The 21,675-nt window shown below is 36.9% G+C and overlaps 1 protein-coding gene across 9 annotated transcripts in view; it reads right to left on the minus strand.

The window, feature by feature from the left end:
• The window catches only part of USP15 (ubiquitin specific peptidase 15), a 124,567-nt gene that overhangs the window by 51,490 nt on the left and 51,402 nt on the right, over positions 1 to 21,675 (minus strand). For 4 of the 9 annotated variants that reach the window (XR_010922842.1, XR_010922843.1, XM_067564124.1 and 1 more), the window contains exons 7-8: positions 10,083 to 10,166; positions 3,441 to 3,585 (exon numbers count right to left, since the gene is read on the minus strand). Coding sequence is in view for 4 of the 9 variants with exons in the window: in XM_067564124.1 (XP_067420225.1) it covers positions 3,441 to 3,585; positions 10,083 to 10,166 (229 nt within the window). In the remaining 5 variants the exon portion in view is untranslated. Of the gene's footprint in view, positions 1 to 1,335; positions 3,385 to 3,440; positions 3,586 to 10,082; positions 10,167 to 21,675 lie in introns of those variants that run through there. The other 5 variants (XM_067564127.1, XM_067564128.1, XR_010922845.1 and 2 more) reach the window with 4 other exon arrangements.

Consider the following 21,675-nt stretch of genomic DNA (forward strand, 5'->3'; position numbering starts at 1 on the left):
ATCCTATTTACCGAGACACACTATATTCAATACCTCCACAGGGCCACACATGCTTTGGCAAGTGGCTCATGTACATCCATAAAGCAACCAAGTGATTTTTAAAGATTATTAGGACTGAGAGTCTAAGGATTCAGTTTGTGAAGAAGAGGGAAAGAAAGTCCAAAATATAATCAACAACTATTTAGCTTTCATTTTTTGTATAGCCTATGTAGAGTCCTTTTAGATCAACAGACAAAAAGGGCTAGAAGTATAAAGTAATATCTATGTTGTATATTATATTATTCTCATTTTTTATTCTTAGTCTTTTTGCCTAAGATTGTGTATATTCCTAAATTACTGTACAGGAATGCTTATAAATGCTTATAAATATAAAGGATATAAATACAAAGGATAAAAAAATAAGTTTAAAAAGGAAACCATTTTAACTACCTATTTTCTTTTAATCTTTTATTTTTATAAAAATATTCCTATCCGATAACTTTAGGAAAATACATAACAACAAGACAGATCGATCCTTTGATATTGACTCCTTCCCAATCAACCTCATTCTTTATTCCCTAAGACAAAGCTAAATAGCTTTGTAACTTTCCCGAAAATCCATCTCTATCTACTGTTTGCAGTGTTGTAGTCATGCTGGTCCCAGGATACGAGATATTCAAGGTGAAAGAGAATCTTTTACCAGACCAATTTCTGGTGGTGGAAGGGAGGCGCTTTCAAGCTACACAGCGCTCTTCATCAAGCCTATCAGATTATGTTTCTTCTTTTACAAGAGTTTTTTTTTTTTTAAAGGGGGAAGAGGGTAGAAAGAGAACAATACTTCTAAAAAGTTTTAAGAGAAAAACAAAAAGGTAAGAGCAAAATCTATCCATCTATCTTAAATTTTCATTAGAGAATCAGAAGCATTCCTTAAATTTTGCCTGTTGTCTGAGAATGGATTTCTCCTGTTCCACTGTCACTACTAATTAGAAGCGATCAGCAAAATAAATATTCACAGACTATTCTAGAATAATTTCACTGAGATACTAGCACCATAATTCCCTACTTAAATAGATAATACTATAAGACTATGTCTTAGCAGGGTTACAGTTTTACTAATATTTGGGCTTATGTCTACCACAAATCACAAACAATACTAATTTTGCTAAATTTGTATTACTTCCCACATCCATAAGTAGATAGCTGCCAAAAGAATGGGAGTTGAATATGTTCCCAAAAGTTCCTGACATACTAAACTATTCACTCAAAGTACAGGATACTTATCTGGAATGGAATAAAATGTTAAAATAATCCACCGGATGTCAGTTCATTTTCTGACTCAAGCTTTTACTCCCATGTTCAATCTTGTTAAGAGGAACAAAAATTCCTGTTATACCAGCCAAGTTGAAAGGCATCAATATACTCAAGAGAAATTTTACCAGGAGCTTTAATTGCCTCAGTACATAATCTAAAGCTAAACCTTTCACAGTGAAACAGTTCAACTCATGCCAACATAGTAACAAGAAGCCAAAATAAATGCCTTTGAGGCAACATAAAACTATTGTCTTCAACAAGGGGTCACCTGGGGTAGTGCACTGTACTGCCAGAAGGGAGATCTGGGTTATAGTCCCTGTAAATTGATCTCTGGCCCATCAGAGGGTGGAAGCACCATGAAAGCAACATGCTCACCTCCTGGGAGTGGAGGGGTGTGGCTCACAATGCTCAATCATTTTTCACATCTGATTATAATGAGGCATTGACAGGCTATGCAGAGTTCCATCTAGTTCTCCTCAGGAAGGATGGCTGCGAAGTAGGACTGAGGGAAAATCCTTGCGTTTCTTGCACAGGAACAAAGGAGTCCTCCACCCATCCCCCAAGAAAAGAAATAAACAAGTACTCAATAAGATCAAAGATACAGCTATCTTCTGATTAATACATACAACAGTATCTTGTAAGTCAGTGGAAGCAAACATAAATCTCATTTTACAGATTGATTCATAAAACAACTAAGTTACCTGATATACAAATTTGAATTTCTGGTTCTGAGCCTATCAGACGAAAAATAGTCACTCCCAGATGCTCACATTTTAACATCTTTCATGAAATATGATAGGAAATGTCTGAAAAGGAAGGCTACTCTAATTCAATAGCCACTTTCCAGTCATACATAGAAAACAAAAAATTCAGATTATACTGATTTTAAGTGCTGGGTGTTTGGTGTAATAAGGTTAGGTTTTTTTGTGTTTGTTTTGGTATGTATAGCAAAATTTCAGCTAGCTCCCTAGTTTACTTAATTCTATCTAAGTTTATTTTATGTTGATGTCAGTGTTCTCTCCTCTGCCCTCCAGAATTTCAGGTGCAAGTGAGGTAAAAGTAATCCAAGTGGTGTGCTAACAGTACAAGGAAATATCTAGGAAGGTACATGTTTGGTGGGAGTAGAAAAAGAGGAAGCATCTAGTCTGGGCATTTCTAAGTTTGTATAGGAGCCACACGCACACACAGGTATAGACACATACACAGCAGCTCTTCCCCTCCATTCTATAGTTTCATAATTAGCTACTAAGTTTATTTTATTCATGAGAAGAGTAGCACAGTGGAGTCTGAGCAGAGAACTGAAAATCAAAATCACAAATCTGGAAATAACTCTGACGGAAGGCAAGTCATTTAAACTCTGTCTCAGTTTTCACATCTGTAAGATTCAGATAACACATTTTAGCTCACAGTACTGTTGTCAGGATTATGTGTAAGGTATTTCAGAAATGAAAAAAGAGCACTTTATAAGTGCCATTTCTCATTTGTATTAGTATTATTAGCTAGCTATCCAATGGAGCTACAAAATATTATGTTTTGATTATGCCTCTGACAACTATTAGTGGGGCATGGGGGGAAGGAAAAACCATGTGGGTCAGCATTCTAGCCCACAACTATCTGCCTTTTCTTCTCACACGTTGTCTTTTCCCTCAGTTTGTGTTTCTGGCTGCACCATCTCTGCATTTCTCTGATCTTTTTCTCCTATTGTTCCTGTGTGCTCACATTTTGATCTCCATCTGTAAGGTCAGTAGTTATGCTTTTTAGAGATGAAGAGGTAAAGGGTATAAAAGTGAACCTATACTTTATAAGGAAGGAAAATGATTTTCACAAATTAGAATTTGTATCTTTCCTTCTGCATCTAGTGCTTTTTATGAAGTATCAAGCAACAGAGGAGAGTGTAGAATCATGTTCAAAGGATCACCTGGGTTACTTAGAATCCTGGTCAAGTTTTCTTTTGCAACTGGCTTCATAAAACCCACTAGGGGAAACAGGGAAGATATGAAAAATTAACTTTCCCCATAATGATCTGTGCTATTTTCTCAAATTTTATAATGTTCTGCCAGTAACCAAATCTCTCAATGCAAAATATTTCCAAGTTACAAATACTAGTTTCCGAGTAACAAATCAGGCTTGCATTACTCTGAAGCACCTACCTGAATTGCTGAGTTCATGAAACACGTATTTCCCAAGTTACTTAGGCCACAGAGGCCAGGCTGCTCATTGTGTCTTCCTGGCTCTGAATAATCATAGTTCTTATAAGCAGTGTATGATGGGAGGCAATAGTTTGAATTTTTCACACTGTAAAAAAACAAAACATTTTTCACAATGTAGCCACACAACCTATAGTGCTTTAATACACCCAGTACTTTATACTAAACATCAAATAAAGTTATCTAAAATTAAAAGTAACTATTGTTAACTAGATATCTTCATCAAAGCATTTAACTTTGGTACTTATCAATCTTAAATCTCAGTCAAAAAGAAAAGGAAGATCACTTTCCCCTGCAAGCAATTGATCATTTTCATGTACTGAAATAACCAAAACAGGCTACTATTGTATCTCTCTACCCTTGATTAACAGGAGCAGCTTCACAGCTCACTCCATTCTTCATTGCTCCATCAAATTTAAAACACTCAGACTTTAGGCACCACCAGCAGCAATAGATCATCTCATTTATATCCCTTCTGCATCCTGCTACTGTAAGAGAGTAAGGACAGTAGAAACTGGAATGAAGAGTTGTGCTTCAGTTACAGGTGAGAGCTGAGATTTCCAAGGCCACCGTGACATCATTGGCTTGATGCACTGGAAATTCTATTTATAGTTTCACTGCTAGGACAGCACAATCTAGCATTCAAATGGAAGAAAAGCCTGGAGTAATAAGGACTGTACAAAATGCCTTCTTGCAAGTACATTCCAACTTCATGTTGCATGACAAGGAAAGAATATGCAGTGCAACAAATTAACCTTTATAATCTTAAAAATACAAGTGGGTGACAATGGCTTATGATGTACCCTGGTCACATTTTTTCCACTTAAAAAGTATCACTTAAAACTTGTATTCGGTATACTCAATGTAAATGACTTACTCCCATTTTCAGTCTCCTCTGTACATATCTATTTTAATTGAGCAGTTTTGCTGAGTTAATCTGAATGGTTTTCTTCATCAGTAGTGAAATGCTATTTTAAAACAGTCTGATCTCTTGAACATTATAAAGAGAAAAAACATTAGAGAACCTCTCCTTCCTCAAAGACAATACATGCAAGAATCAAGTATATCACATATTTCTGAAAAAGCTCTTCAGTCTCTTAGAGAGACACATTAAAAAGCCAGGAAAGGCATCTTGCAGTAATCTGAGGCATAATGCATACACAGGGGTCATAATATTAACAGTACAGGTAGCATTAAAATAGCCAGGAATCTTCTAGATGTAAATATGAGTCTTTGCACAGACTATAAACGTATGCAATATTTTCTCTGGATTACATTATTTTGTAACTAATTTTTTAAATTAAGATGATCAATCAGACAGAGACAGATTGATATTGATTTTTTGTTTTAACGTGAGAGAAAAGAGGTGATAATCAGAGCCCTTGTATTTTGTGGTGTACACTACTTAAAATTATATGGTAAATAATATTCCTGTGGCAGTGTAAAATAAAAGAAAACTATTCCAAACCATGAAATACATACACATGCAGATAAGATGTCAATGCTGAGCTGTTGAGAGGGAAATGCATCTATTCCAAAAAAGGAATCTATTTCTGCTCTCTTTCACTTTCCATTTTGGCCCCCAGAAGAGACACATGTTCTCTAATGATTTGGGAGACAGTGGCTGCTCCTCTTTCCCCCATAGGTCAATTCTGCTCCGTGATCCCCATTTCCCCAGGGAGGAAGAGCTCCTGTAATCTCTGCTGCCTGATTTAATAAACAGTCTGGCAACAGGCGTGGGAAAATCTCATTTAAAACCATTATTGCAGCCAAAGAACTGCAGAAGACACGGGGAACCTAGTGATAGTATATCCCTTTATTTCTTGAGCTAAATGGTGTGTGCACTTGGGAACCATGAAGTTTTGTGATATCTACTTTGCCATATGAAGTTTCAACGAAATATAAGAATATAACTTCCAAATATAACTGGGATTCCAGGAGATGTAAGCAGAGGCTCCGTGGGCTCACTAGCAGAGGGTTAACAACAGACAGCAATCAAAAGTCACTAACTTGAAAGGTCTTCCACTCATGTGGAAGCCTGTTTATATTGCTCTATATACTATACACTGAAATATAAGTACAATATTTATATTCCAATAGATTTATTTTATAATTATATGGTAAAAATTAGAAGCAATTTTTCAGTAATAGTGTGCTGTGACACTTGTATTTTTATGTCTGATTTTGTCAGCAAATAGTTTTTAAGTGAGATGAAACTAGGAGTAAACAAGACAAATCAGACTTCTGAAAGGGGCACTAGGTTGGAAAGGTTAAAAGCCACTGCTCTAATTGAGCCTAGAACAGGCTTAACAGCAGAGTCAGCTGCACCTTTCTATTTAGCCTTGCAACAAGTATCTTCCCAACACCATTCTGCTTATGTACCTCAAATTTAACTTGGACAAACCATTCCTATGGGTAAAACAGTTCAATTTCTACACCCACGGAGTCTTTGGTGTGTCTGCTGAGATGGTGAGCAAAAGTGCCAGCAGCAACCCATAAATGCTGGACAAGCAGGAAGTGCTAGGAGACCACTGACTAGCTGGAGAAGACTTTCTGGGCTAGATCTGAAACAGTTCTGACAAGTGAAAGGCTTCATATCTATTCTGTTCATCCTATTTTTCAAGGAACTCCAACATATTTCAAAGGCAAGTTACGCCAAGTAATACATGAAACATTCACTATTTCACATTACAACTTCAAATAAATGATAAAAAATAAGACCTAACTTCAGCCTTGTTCCGGCAGGTTAATGATCCCCGAGAGTCAATAATGAGTCGGCTAGTAATTAACTGGATTTTATTATAAAACAACAGAGATAATATAGAATTTTACCTATTTATACACATTTAAACAAACAATTAACTACAATACACAAGCTAATACGATGGAATGTTAGACAGTTAACTGCAAGGCACAGACTAATTTTAAAGAGACAACAGACAGTTAACTGTGAGTCACAGATGAAGGAATGTTAAACAGACAGCTTGCTGCAGAGCATGGGCTGATAATTAACTCCTTACCACCCAGACGAGAAGGGGGGGCACAGCGTAATAAACGCAAGAACTCGAACTCGGCCGGCAAAAATACGATTCGCGCTCGGGGGGGAGACACGGGAGTGGGAGAGTCCGGACCAGGTGATCAGGCTGGTAGATTGGGAAGGCTCTCAGCAGGGGCTTGGGAAAGACCCCTTTTTATGGGCTAAATGGGACATGAATGGTTAACTGATTCATCAGAGATGCAGCAAGGGATGGGGCTATGGGCTTCATGCCAGCACCGAGGGACACTTGCAATAAGTTTAGTTTCCTGGTTGCTGTTAAGTTTCATTTCCCATGGTCAGTTAAGTTTCGTTTCCCATATATGACGTGGGAGCCAAAGGCACAGCCGATCACATAGGCATACCCTAATAAGGTCAGGTCGTGGGTTGACTGTTAGCACCGAATGGGGGTGGGGGGTGGTCATGGCAGAATTGGTGCAGCGACAAGCCTTTTCCATCCTTTTTTTGATCATGGACTATAATATGATAATCCTCCTATAATGCTATCGTTTCAAGAGGATCGTCAATAAATTGAAAGCATACCAAAGATTAATCACTGGGGTTCATTACTATAATATTCTACAATTTGCAAGGTTAAAATGGTAAATTCACTAATTTACAAATTAAGGCTCAGGCCCTTATGTGCATAATTATTTCTATTGACTACTCGTGTATGAAAAGTTAAACACATGTTTAAGTATTTGCAGAGTTCAGGCCCAAGTAGATATCAAAAGCTTTTTAGAAATGGGTACTAAAACAGACTGATACATTTTGAATTTTTACATTCTAAATTATATTCCTCTCGGTCAAAAAATTTTATTTGCATAAACAGACTCTTGCAGCTAAAATTGTTTATCAATACTAGCCATGCAAGTTGGTCAAGTGTTGGTGCCAAAAGCTATTGATTTGCTAACAACTGACAGACAGAGTGACATGATTGACTCTTGTTTTCTTATTTGTTTTCTTCTCCATTTTGTTGCTTATTAGCTGCTCCCATCTTCAAAGCAAAGTTTGGGGATTTGTTTTGAGCCAGGACTTCTAATACTTACTTGCAGGTGCAGAAGTACCCCAGAATCCTGTAATTTCTACAGTACTACAAAGCGTCTAATAGCAATGCAAGAGACCCTGAAATGTACGTTTGCTCCAACTGCAGCAGCTAGCTGCCACAACTAGAAAGAGAAAGTTTCCTCAGGGAAGACAACGTTTGGGGAAGGCAAGGGAAAGAGGGATGCGCACACACACTGATCTCAGCACTTAAGGGTGTAATACAATTATATACAGTACAGCCAAATATTTCTAATATTTGACTGTACTGTATGTAACGAAGTCTGAAGCCACAAAACTATTAATTTAATATTACAGGTACAAAAGTCAGGATAGTAACAAATATGCTTCCTTAGTAATTAATTGGGTCATCATAAAACATTTTATATTACTGGGTATACTGCTAAATGCTTTCCTTTATGATATACACATTTTGGAATATTTTCTGTTTCTGTGAAAATAACTAAATTTAATTTAACAGAAATCAGAAAATTAGCCATATCATTGGGAAAAATACTTATTTATGCAATGAGTTTACTTGATTTTAAAGAAAATCCCTGAATAATTTCACATTGAAACTGCTTCTTTATTAACTGTACTATGTGTGTCATCAATTGTGACATGTGCAGATTGCCTATTGAAGTAAATATGCATGTATTAAATGTCTAACAATGAAGAAGACAGCTTTTATTTAAATACACAGCACTCCAGAAATAGTTATGCATACCTGATTACTCAAAAAAGATTTGTACCTATAGTTTTCAAACACTAGGGATGCTTTTTAATTTCTAAATTCAAATTTTAAATACGTGTATTGTGCTTCACACTGAGGACCAGTTCAATGGCATGTCTGAAGTTTTAAAATAAAGCATTTTGAGTTATTTATTTTACTTTGTTTTCCCATGTGAAAATCCTCAAACTCAGAAAACTCAACTGAATGGAATTTTACCTGAAGATGCCCCAAAATTCACACTGTGGCTTCAAACAAATTTGAAAAATATCAGTCCTAGGAAAATTGTTTTAGAAAATTGCAAGCATTGCAAACAGACTCCATAGTGCCTCCTAAAACATAACCTACAATATTTCTGTGGTGATGCAATGAAATTGAAAACACATTATTTAGGTTTAAAATGGAATCTCTCACAGGAAACAGTGACCTTGTTAGCCTGTAGCTTTAGATATTATAATCCTGTTTTTCAAACACGGGGGAGAGGGAGCTATTAATTTTCTAAGTTCAGATTCATCATTATGCACTCCATATACCCATAAAAAACAAACTTTTCCTTGGTAATTACTACAAATATTCTCATACACAGTACAATAGACTGAAGTTAAGTACATTATTTCAGCTGTTGAACAGTGAGAAATGGGATTACTCAATGAGTAGAAGCACAAGTGACACTTCACTCCATATGAAAAATTACTTTGCATAAATGCAGTATTAACTGGAAGATGTTGTATAAAGTATTTAATATTATCTTTAAAAATTAAGTTAACATTTAAGTTAACACTTATTCATAGTACCACTTTGAAAAAATATTTTAAATCCAAATGGCAAGATGTAATATGCCTCTTCAGTTTTCTCCAGTTTGACTTCAAGATGGGCACTTTCTGGCTTCAAGCATATGAAAGCTGCTTTATTATTGGTAAGGCTGTACAAAGCAGTGAAATGCAATTTCCATTTAACTGCTGGTTTTGGTTTTTTACAGTATGCATACTGTAAAATGAAGGGATTAGAGACTAAGACAGCCACCTGACAGACAGTGAAAACTCTTTTTAGAGTTTTGTCAGATTGCATACCTGTTACTAAACAAAATGTATGCAAGCTCAAATTTGAAATGTAAAACTAACAAAAGCAAATAAATGTTAAAGAAAAATAAAGTCTGTCTTTTCACTGAGCATCTATTGTAATATCCAAGTATAACAATCCTTTTCATGAAATGATCTCAGATTTCTAACATCCAGGCACAGGCACAACACTAGGTAGACAGACTATCAATGTTAACCCAAAGGGTATAAATCAGTCTGACCTGACCATCATGTCTTCATATTGTAGTGGTCTCAAACCAGTGGGTGACGCTGTCCACTTTGATACAATCCATAGGGATTGAGGGCAAAAAAAGACCTATCTTCACTCCCTTCACTTTAAAATTTCCTTACATTTATTAGTTTATCTCAAACACAACAATACATTGCTGTTTTACGTATTTGGCATGATAAACTCCAAATGAAGTCTTTAGACATTTTCTTACAGTGCTCAATGTTCTGTTTAGTCCCTAATCTGTTGAGCAGTATACAAAGTCAACCAAGCACCTTTAGCAGAGTTTCACTTCTTGATATCATGCTATTCACAAAGAAGTACTGACCAGTAATAAAGGAACTACAACCTAAGCATTATCAAAAGAAAACTAATTCACTAACCTAAAAACTAAGAAACAAGGTCACTTTTCCAAATCATATTTGGGATATTCAGTTAAATAAAAAAGTTCTTAAGATATGTTGCTTACTTTCTGTTGTTGATGTTGTTATAATTATTTGATAGAGATGGAGAGATCTTTGGCAAAGTTGAAAAATTGGATGCACCTGGGGACCTTTAAAAATATGAAAATGTTAAATTAGATAAAAATGCTGAGATATTAAAATTAATCATGAAAAAGAAAAAAGCTAACAGATGAACAATGTATGTAAATAAGTATGTAAAAATAATGTTCTTATGAGCAGAGCACTAAATATTCAGGACAATGGTTTCCACCTTCAAAATGCATCTTAAAATTAAAATGGATTATTTTTATATCAAACTTTCATATCACACTGGAAATCATAAAAAATTACTAAAATCAGCCAAAACTGGGCTATAGAAAAAGAATACCAAAAAGTTACTTAATTGCCTCTGCAAAGGCAACAAAATAAAGCTGATGCACTTTTCTTCTAAAAATTGGAACATAAAACCTTTTATAGGCTTTAATAATTTTTCAATTAATCTTAAAAATGGCTTTTGAGAGGAGATATGAAAGTGTCAGTTGCAACTAAAATAAGAATGCGTGTTTTAAAAAGATAAGTATTCCCAGATTAGTGCTATTCAGCCATTTAAAAGCAACAATATATGCCAGTTGTTAAGATGTTTTCTTTTGACTGACTGATGGACATTACTAGAAATAGTTGGAGACGCAAAACATTAGGAAATATTTCGTGTTTACTTAGCAAGTCAAATCAGAGCATTATATTCCTTGCACGTTATTTAAAATATACATCCTTTTAAAAACTATAATAAAGTTGGATTTGTTAAATGTTTTCAAAAAGGAGATCCCTTGAGTTGTAACAATTACATGTTAATTAATGAAGATAGATCTTTTCTCCTTGGTTAAGCATATGGGCCCAATTCAAAACGCACCAAGAACTATGGAAAAATCGTAATTTACTTAATTGGGCTTTTGATCAAGCTTGGCCCCCAAATGACCTCATATTGTTTAGTACTATGGCATTCAAAAGTCAGGCAGAAAAAGTACAAATATTATATGATCAGATGTTCTGGGCTTTCAAAAATAAAATGGCTCACAGCAGATGTAGTTTCTGTTTTGAAATTCTCCATGTGAGATTTGACACTTATTTTAAAATATTTAATAAACTACCAGATCCTACTGCTTCCAAGCAATAAAGGCATAAAATATTGCCAATGAGAAAAGAAAATTACTTTGTGAAAATTCTTTTGGCCTTCTGATATTTTATTATATAGCCTTCGCATGTTATAATTTAAATCACCCTCTCTTTCTTGGACATTAAGAACGGCCATACTAGGTCAGAACAATGATACATCTAACCTAATATCCTGTCTCTGATAGTGGCCAGTGACAGAGGCTTCAGAGGGAATAAACAGAACAGGACAATTTTGAGTGATCCTTCCTGTCATTCAGTAGTCAGAAGTTTAGGGACACCTGAAGCTTGGTGTTATGTCACTGAACATCTTGGCTAGTAGCCATTGATAGAATTGGGTAAGTTTATATAGGATAGCTCTTTTTTGAACCACTTATATTTTTGGCCTTCACAACATCCTGAGGCAACAAGTTCCACAGGTTGATTGTGGATTTTGTGAAGTACTTCCTTAGGTTTGTTTTAAACTTGTCTATTAATTTCATTGGGCGACCCGTTTCATGTGTTATGTGAAGGGATAAATGATACTTCCTTATTCACTTTCTCCACACCATTCATGATTTTACGAACCTGTCTCATATCCCCCATCATCTTTTTTCTAAGATGAACACTGCCAATCTTTTTAATCTCTCCTTGGATGGAAGCTGTGCCTTATCCCTAATAATTTTCATTAACCTTTTCTGTGCTTTTTCCAATTCTAATGTATCTTATGAGATGGGGCGAGCAGAATGCATGAAGTATTCCAAGTATGGGTGCACCATGGATTTATATAGTGGCATTATATTTTCTGTTTTATTATCTATCCCTTTCCTAATGCCTAATATTATCAGATTTGGGGAGGGTTTTTTGGACTTCTGCTGCACATTGAGCCAATGTTTTCAGAGAACTATCCGTGTTAACTTCAAGATCTCTTTTTTGAGTGGTAACAGCTAATTTAGACGTCATCATTTTGTATGTATAGTTGGTATTATGTTTTCCAATGTGCATTACTTTGCACTTAACATTCAATGTCATCTGCCATTCTGTCACAAGTCTCCCAATGTAGTGAGATCCCGTCGTAATTATTCGCAGTCTGCTTTGGATTTAACTATTTTGAGTCATTTTGTATCCTCTGTAAATTTTGCCACCTCACTGTTCACTCCTTTTTCCAGATCATTTATGAATATGTAGAACAGCACAGGTTCCAGTACAAATCCTTGGGCGACCCCATTATTTACCTCTCTCTGTTGCGAAAACTGACAATATTACCATCAAAAGCAATAAACAAACAGAGACTACATGCACAGGAAAGTTATATATTTTGAAGTCAACTTCTCTGACTATTCAAGCTCAAGTTAAATCAAAAGTGAAATTGTTTGCTCTCCAGTTCCTTGAGGTCAAGTATTCTAAACAGTATTTAAAGGCAAAGTCAAATGGAACAATTAAACTGTTTATTTTCAATTAAGTTTTCAAACAAAAATTTGTAATGTATTATAGCACTTGACCACATAAATACTATTTTTTTTAATAAAGAGAAGTAATGTGTTACAACTAATATCTACCAAATAGTCAAAGTAACCCCACTCATTTTTACAATTAATAGGCTTTTTTCACAGATAAATAAAATAAGTAAATTTTGATTCTAAACAAAGTAGCAATCAGTAAGTTTTTATACTTAGATGGGAAATGTCCATATTCTAAATATCTATATAAAAAACCAACACTTGATATGAAAAAAATGACAGCTTCATATGACACCATAATAAGTCAGTCCTACTGCTCTGTGCAGGCAGTTAGATGAAACATTCTTAGAGCTGTTTACATTCTTGCTGACACTGATAAGCTTGGGTACTGAGAAAAACAGAAGGCAGTCATGGCATGTACAGCATTCAATATATAGCAACCTACTTTCTCACAAACACTGGAAAACACAATCACTGGAAAAGAGAAAACATGACCAGGTGCTAGCAGGTCATGAGTGCATCATCAAGACCATGGAGAAGCAGACGGAGCTGCTGAAGAGAATCATAACACTGCAAACAGAGTTCATGCAGGTTCACCCTCTCCCCTTGCAGTCACTACAGAACTGCTTTCCATGCACTCTCCAAACTCCCCCTCCCCCCCCCCCCACACACATTCCTACCAAACTCCCAGCCCATCTTGTTACCACTTTCACTCCACCCCTTCAGACAGCCATGACAGCTGTGTCAGCTCACACTGCCCCTCACTGCTTTCTCTCTACCAGCCCGGTGTCTTGTTTGTGTTTTCATTTAATAAAGACAAACTGTGAGAACAATAAGCACTCTATTTCTGCGTTGCACGTGGTAATTTCACCTGTCACTGATACACAGCTTAAACTGGATAGCCATCATAGCATGGCACAGTGCTGTTCACAAAAGCATCTTATTGGTTCTCATTCTCAAAACAGGCCCTCAATACCTCCCTGATCCAAACAGCCCCCCGTTGTGCCCCTTTAATTCCCCTAACATCTGGCTGTTCATATTCAGATGCAAGGCAATCTGCCTCTGCAGTCCACCCAGGACCAAACTTTTCACCCTTAGCTTCAGATTAATTATGGAGCGCACAACAGGAAGCAATAACCATGGGAATATTGTCCTCATTTAGTCTAACTTGCCATAAAGGCATCTCCAGTGAGCCTTTAATCTGCCAAATGCACATTAGGGTCATTTGGCACCTGCTCAGCCAGTCATCAAAGCGCTCCTTGCTGCTATCCAGGCTTCATGCTGCCCATACAAGGCTCCATGAACCATGACACTACAGGGTAGGCTGAGTCTCCCAGGATCATTATTGGCAGCTTAATATCCCCCATTGGAATCTCTTGGTCTGGAAAGTCCCTGTTTACAGTTTTCTGTACAGGCCCGTGTTCCTGAAGATGCATGTGTCATGCGCCTTCCTTGACCAACACTGATGTCAGTGAAACGCCCACGGTGATCCATGCCTGCAGTACCATAGAGAAGTACCCCTTTCTATCGATATACTCCATTGCAAAATGGTCCAGGGCCAAAATTGGGATACACATGCCATCTATATCCCTGCCACAGTTAGGGAATCCCATTGCTGTGAAGCCATCCACTATTTCACAAACATTTACCGTAGTCACAGATCTTCATAGGAGAATGTGGTTAATGGCCCTGCACACTTGCGATAACACAATGCCAACAATGGACTTCCTGACTCCAAACTGATTAGTGACCGACCAGTAGCAGTCTGGAGTTGCCAGCTTCCACACGGCAATTGCCATGCACTTCTTGACCAAGAGGGCAGCTCTCTCATTCTGGTGTCCTTGCACTGCAAGGCAGTGGTGACCTCTGCAAAGAGTTCCATGAAGGTGGCTTTGCACATTCAAAAGTTCTGCAGCCACTGCTTATCATCCCAGACCTGCATAACGATGAGATCCCACCACTCAGTGCTTGTTTCACATGCCCAAAACCAGCAGTGCACCATGTGCAGATGCCCTGTGAATGAAAACAGTAATCCGGTGCTGTTTGTTTGCATGGCACACCGCAGGTCAGGCACCTCGGATTCATGTTCCGATTGTGAGCTCATGATATACTGTATGACCAGCCACAATGTATTCAGAACACTGACTGCAACAGTGGAGAACAGTGCAGGATCCATCCTTTCAGATAGGGATCGTGGGCACTCAGGAAATTAGGGGCTATTGAAAAATGCCACAAAACACAGTTGGGAACGCAAGGAATGATGGGATGGAAATCAATGCATCATGGGATGTTGAGCCCACACCCATGATGCACAGTGAGATGATATTTAAAAAGATTATCCCAAATAGCTATTTAGAGCTTAATGACTTTCGTTTTCACCTGGCAATTGGTCTCCTCACGAGGGAAAAGCATCAGGACAATGACAGTTTGCTTACTCTTTTTCGGGGTGAAAAGAGGGGATATTTTATTTATTCATATTTTGGGTCGTTAAAAAGACAATTACAGTTACATTGTCTTGACATGTATAGTTACATGTCTTAATACTGAATAAATAATATTAAGCAACATATTGTACATCTACCATATTTTGTTACAGCATCAACATTTTCCTTTTTTTTCAAAATTTACCACACAGCCTTCATATGTATATATACACACACACATATTACCGATAGGCAACGGTTCATATTAACTTTCTTTTTCTGGGGGAATATGGGAAAGCAGCCTCAAAAGAACAGAAAGAAAGGAAAGCTAAGAGAAGAAGGGAGAATGTAGCTCAATTGTTATACTCCATGTATAATCTTCATGACTATCCTATAAGTACAGGATTACAGTGTCTATATCAAAGCCTCTCAATTATTTCAGTATTTTTAAGTCTATTGTTTTCCTGTGCTATTACTTTTATCCATTTGAATTTGTCTGGCATTGTTCTCACAAAATTGTTAATCTTCTATTGTTAGATAGAAAATTAAGTTTTCTCCAGTGATCTATAGTCGGGCTCATTGTCTGGGTCCACAAAAAATGCATTTTTTGCTATAAAGAGCAAGTAGAGCAGTAGCTTCCTTATTCCTGGTTTGACTTTTTTTCTTTTTTTCTTTTTTTCTTTTTTTTTTGGGGGGGGGGGGCGGGGGGGGCTGGTCAACTTCCAATAATGTGTCTAAGATTTGTTCAAGATCTAGCTCTAATCAGGGTTCAAGTGGAATTAGAGTTCAAGTTCTAGTTCCACAGTGTGTCTTCACTACACAGACTGCAGTGGTGCAGTTGTACCGGTACCGCTGCGCTGCTGCAGTGCTTTACGTGTAGACACGGCCTGATGAAGATTTAAGCCATCATGAAGGATGGGAGAAGGTATCCTAGCTGAATATACAATTTAAAATCCTAATAGTGCCTTTAAGCTTTGAGACTGGAAATAGTAATACCAAAGTAAGACAGATCAAAATGAATGTAAGGGGTAGATAACTTCTGAATAATATTTATAAAGCTTTAAGCTGATTATATTCCTTCTAGTCAGAAGCACCTTCCTGGATCATCTCATCACTGGATGCAATTACAACTTGACAGTTCAACCTGCATTACTCTTATAAGACAATGGAGATAATGGGATTTTGAAGTAACTTTCTACATTGGATAAAGGAAATCTGCACACAAGGCTCTAAAGCTGCTTTGATAGCACAAAAGGGAAAAAACAAAATCAACAAGTTTTAGGATAGGATGGGCACAAGTCAAGGATGCCCACTTTCTCTGATTTTCTTTACTATTGGCCTTGCACTGCTGGGCCCAAACTCAGCTTAAATGAAAAAAAATCAAGGGTATCCAAGTTGGAAAAGTCTTTCACTTGCTTTTCTTACACACAGATGATATGATCCTGTACCTGAATATATTCTCTCTGAAGTATTGAGTATACTGGAGATGGTCAGAAAAAACATTCTAGATTTAAAAACGAATATATTCTCAGTAACTATGAAAGACAGATATAAAACAATTAGAGCTGGCCAAAAAATTTTGAAACAGAATAGTCTGTGGGTGGTTGCTGGTTTATTGTGGGGTTTTTTGCTGGTTTTCTATTAGATCTAATAATTAGTCTTTTTCTTAAGTTCCAAAAAGGCTTTGGGTGATATTTTCAAAAGTGCTCATCACCAACAACTGGGCCAGATTTTCAGATCTTGAAAACTTAATCCCTTTAAATATGGGTATCTAGGTTAAAAATCCAACTCCTGATATAAAGGACCAATACACTGCAAATACCTTATTACTGAATAAAATCACCAATGGTTTATAAAAGTGACCAAATCTTTTCATTAATTTTCTTGGAAGAGTTAAATAAAAAATGTTAATAGCAACAACATGATTTTGTTTAATTTAAATCCCTTCTCCCAAAAGAGATACTAGTAGTTGCTTTAAGAAAGTCAAAACTGAAAAAGATTTTAACAGTTGTGGTAAAAGGCTAAAGGTAAAATAATCTAGTATGTTAAAACTAAAAGAACAAAAGGATGTTTGTTTTCTACTCTAAAAATGTATTCTGGTATGGTAACCATTTAAAGCATTGAACCACATTGGTTCAAATGCAAGACTTCCTTCTGCAGTCACAAAGGATTTGCCTGTCAGGTGAGAGCTGCAAGCTGCCTCTCTTTATCTCAATGTCCAAGTTTCTGGCCTGGCATTCACTAGGAAAAAAAACCCCATTACTGACACTGGTGCTGAGCACTGTTGAGCTGCATGTGTGGTCGGACAGTTCAGTACTGGATTTTAACCCTAATTTCTGAAATTGAGCTAGATATCTCTGCCTGTGCTTGCAGCTGAACCATATTCATCACTGGGTCAACAGCTCCCGTTGTTAAAACACATTAAATCTTTAGTTTTCCTGTTCAAAAATTTCTGGAAGACTTCAATTACCCCCTCCCTCTCATCCCAAACTGTGAATGGGGGCGGGGCGGGGGGGGGGGGGTGAGTAGATAATATTCTGATTTGATGAATTGATTCTAACAGAAAAACTCAAAAAATAGAATACCCAAGAATATTAAATATTTGTATAAAGATACATTTCTTTACAAAAGAATTTTATAAAGAATTTTAAATAGTTTCTTTTATTACGAATAAGATATTTTGCTTCAAAATCAGACAGAAAGCTAACTCAGAAGACAAAAAGTGAACTGAAGGAAGCCTGTACTGATAGTCTGACAAAAATGGGTTACTCTGTAGACTTCGAGCCGTAAAATATATTTTTGTAAAAAAGTAGTGGTCATATACAAATGGGGCAAGAAAAAATGCTCATGGTATTATCCACAAAAGGAGCAAAAACTTCAGACCACTTGTACATATGTCTAAAACTCAAATTAGTCATCTGAGCACATAAAGTGCCCAGAATTCTTAAGTCAACAATATATCTGCAGGCTGCTGGGAAAAAAAGCATGATATAAAAGGCCATTTTTTATGATAATTTTGTCCATATATTCTCAATTTCTAGGCTATGATTCAGGACATAATGAAGTGTGTAACTATTTTTTTTCTGGCTACATATCAAGATAACCCAGTGATGAATTAATACAAGGGCCTTTGGAGTCATCTTACTTTAAATGCCAAAAATAATTCTGAAAACCTGGCAAGGAAACCTCTGACAGAATGAACGGATCCACAGATTTTAATGTTTACTACTGATAAGCTATGGTGTCTGCAAGAAAATACCAAACACTGATAACCTTCTAAAACTACAACAAAATAAAGCTCCTGATGGCAGGCAGTCCTAATGACCATCTTTTCTGTATATTTACCTAATTGTATTTTAGTATGTTGCACAGCTAAATTTCAGTAGATTCCTATTAACAGATTCAGTCAATTAATTAGAAAAAAGAAATTAAATTCCTCATTATGATTGGTTATGTGGTGTTTTGTGACCTTTTTACACCTTAGTCCTTACATTTTCCCTCTCAATATTTGGTAGCACAGGCAATATAGAAACAGGTTTAACTAATGTACTGTCATGTATAATGTATAATGTGGTACCTATTACTCAAAAGCGAGGTTTCAAATATTGCAGATTCCCTCCTTATATTTATAATTATTTCTCCTAGGATCTTAGATTTGCAAATTTAAAATATTCTGTTCGTTTGCAGAGTAACAGACACTCAGATGACTGATACGCTCCTTATTTATGGGCCAGTTTGTCCTATGAGAATCCAGATTTGAAGGGAGTATTCTACATGCAGGCTCATAAGTTCCTGAATGGAAGGAGGGAGGTCAGTGATAGCCGAAGTATCCCAAGGACTGTAGACCTATGTTAAGATTAGGTTGCTACATTCATAATCTTTCCCACACCAGTACGCAATTGATAGTCCACAGAAGACTTAACACCTCTGCAGAAGAGAGTGAACCTCAGATGTCCCTTGCTGCCAAATCTCATTTTTTTAAGTAAATGAAGGTAAGGGCTTCCAAAGGAAATTACTGATGCAAGTCCCTAGTAACACACCAAACTTGCAAGGAGCCAGAGGCCAAGGGTCCTTGTAGTGATCCCGGGTAACAGGGTCTATGCTGGTTGGCCCCGGTATCCAGCCACTCCCAAGATATGCATGCCTCAGGGCTGAACTTTTACTCATTTCAAAGTGTATACTACACATCCACACAAGATATTCATAGACAAATAATTTTAAAATGGAATTAAGATTGACAGTACATATGAGTAAATGTACGGTAACACATTACAGAGATGCTGTAGTTATCTCAAAGTATTCTAAACCCAGGAAATTCTGAGATAAGGTTAAACGTAAAAGAAATCCAAATGCACTGAATTACAGAAAGGCACAGTCAGGGAGTTCAGGACTTGCCTTAACGAACAATTAGACCACAGCAAACTGGGGTATGACTCTACCACACACTAGCCTGCCATAGTCTAACTTCTCATGCATCCTGCTGATGCGCATTAATGGTTAGAGCGCTTTGAGCTAGTCCTGCTTCAAAAAGGACTAGCTCAAAGTGCTCTAATGAACCATTAACAGTCACGTTCTCATCTGGTTCTCAATAGAACTGATTCAATGATACATTTTCTCAAAAATAGCCACTGATTCTAGTCAGAATGAAGCCAACATGGTCTGAAGAAAAATAGTGGTCCCCTATGTAATCAGGAGGTGAAGATGGGTACTGTGAGGAGCAGGTGGCCAACTATGCTAAATCCTATTACCAATTCACAGAGCACCGAGTATACAAGTGATCACATGATGTTTTTAGTACTAGAGGAACCTTACTCCTTGAAGAGTTTTAATTCTTCCATGGTCTCCAAGGTCCAACCTTTTGATCTTTCTAAACATGATACTTTAGTCTCTCAAATCTGGAAGCATATGAAGTTAAAACACACACTCTTCTAGAGTAAATATAGGTATGGCTGGCTTCAGTAGGGGACTAACATGCTATACAAGGCTTGCATCAAAGATGAGATCATGGTAGGGGAGAAGACAAAAAAGGTCTCTGTGGATGTGTCATCAGTCATGACAAATGGAGCATAATAGACAATAAAAGATGTTTTTGATGCAAGTGAAATCAGAGGCTCAATGCGAAATAAAATAGGCTTTATATTTCTACCACCCTCAGAATTCTGTTTCACAAACGCTAAACCTAAGATGCCTAGAAAACAGAACCCATTACTAGTTGTTCTGTCCTTTTGTTGATAGTCTCTGATTTGATTGTACTGGACTCTTGCCAATGTCTTTTAATGCCACAGAGCCTTGTCATGCCATGTTTCTATTATCCAATGGTTTTTGACAGTTGTCATATCCCCAAGTCAGATTTCAATTTGAGTTTCCTTACAGCAAAGAAGTTTATCCTTATTGGCTGGATTCAGAGCAAACCACCTTATTATAAAATTCTAGGTTAAATATTCTATTAAGGAAAAATGGTAGCTATAGATTAGAGAAACTCTGGATTCAGAAACTGCTTCTAAACTCCTTCTCTTGAATAGGGTGAAAAAAAATTGCAGAATCAGGCCTGGATGCCATAGTGGAAAATTTTTTTCTAGACACTTTAAAACTAAGGGGTTAAAATTTCAAAAGAACCTAAGTGATTCAGACATGTAAATCCAACTGATGTTCCAACACACTTTTGAAATTTTATTTAAGGATTTATATCTAAGGGATATGAATTGTGGCAAGATGGTATCTCTAAAGAAGTGTGGGGTATTCCCTATCCTCACTGACCTCGATCTTCCATTTCTCTATTCCTTAAGGAAGGGAGTTGAGTATTTTTTACTTCTCCACCTCTCAGATGGGATTTAAAGACTTGGCTTTCAATTTTTCTCATTTGTTTTCTGTACAGATAACAGCAACAGATGAAATGGAGCAAAACACAGGGTTTTTTTATGTTTGTCACAAATTACTTGTTAATACATTTTAGCCAATACAAAAAAAAGCATCTCTCTCACACACACAAAATAATCCAGATTTCAGCTGGTAAATGCACCTGTCAGCCAGCAGCCAATATGGAAAAAGGGGCTCTCTGTCCTTTCTGGTGAGGTCAAAGGGCAGCACCTAAGTGTTAAATTCAGTGCTCCTCTCCCGCTACCGCTGGAATATTTACCAGAGAGATGCTCCTGAAGTCTGCTCAGGAGCGTAATCTTTCATATCAGCCTTGTTTTTACAAGTCTTGTTTCATAAATTAAAATATTCCTTGCCACCTAGCTGCTGCAAGGAGGGTGTGGAAGTCTTTCCTTTCCCTCTTACATAAAAGTCAGCTGTTGCTAGAGAAGTTGGGGAGAGGGAAGAAAAGATTCTCTCCCCTTATCCCCTACATATTACTGTAAGGGGTCAGCTATTCGCCTCTCTTCTCTGACTTTTGAGGGGTGTACTCAGGCTTTAACAGGCTTTTCCATCTCTGCATGTGGCCTAGCCACCACTAGAGGGAGGCAGAGTACCACAATAGGAAGGAAAGATCATGGGCAACAGAAAAAGCAATTGTGCTCTCTTCTCCTCTCCTGCTGTACTACCATCCTGAAGCTGCTGATCAGTGGGAAAGATTATAAAATTCAGTT

Source organism: Emydura macquarii, unplaced genomic scaffold (genome assembly GCF_026122565.2).
Source record: "Emydura macquarii macquarii isolate MOO-44397 ecotype Brisbane River unplaced genomic scaffold, CSIRO-AGI_Emac_v2 contig_2636, whole genome shotgun sequence".
Taxonomy (NCBI): Eukaryota; Metazoa; Chordata; order Testudines; family Chelidae; genus Emydura; species Emydura macquarii.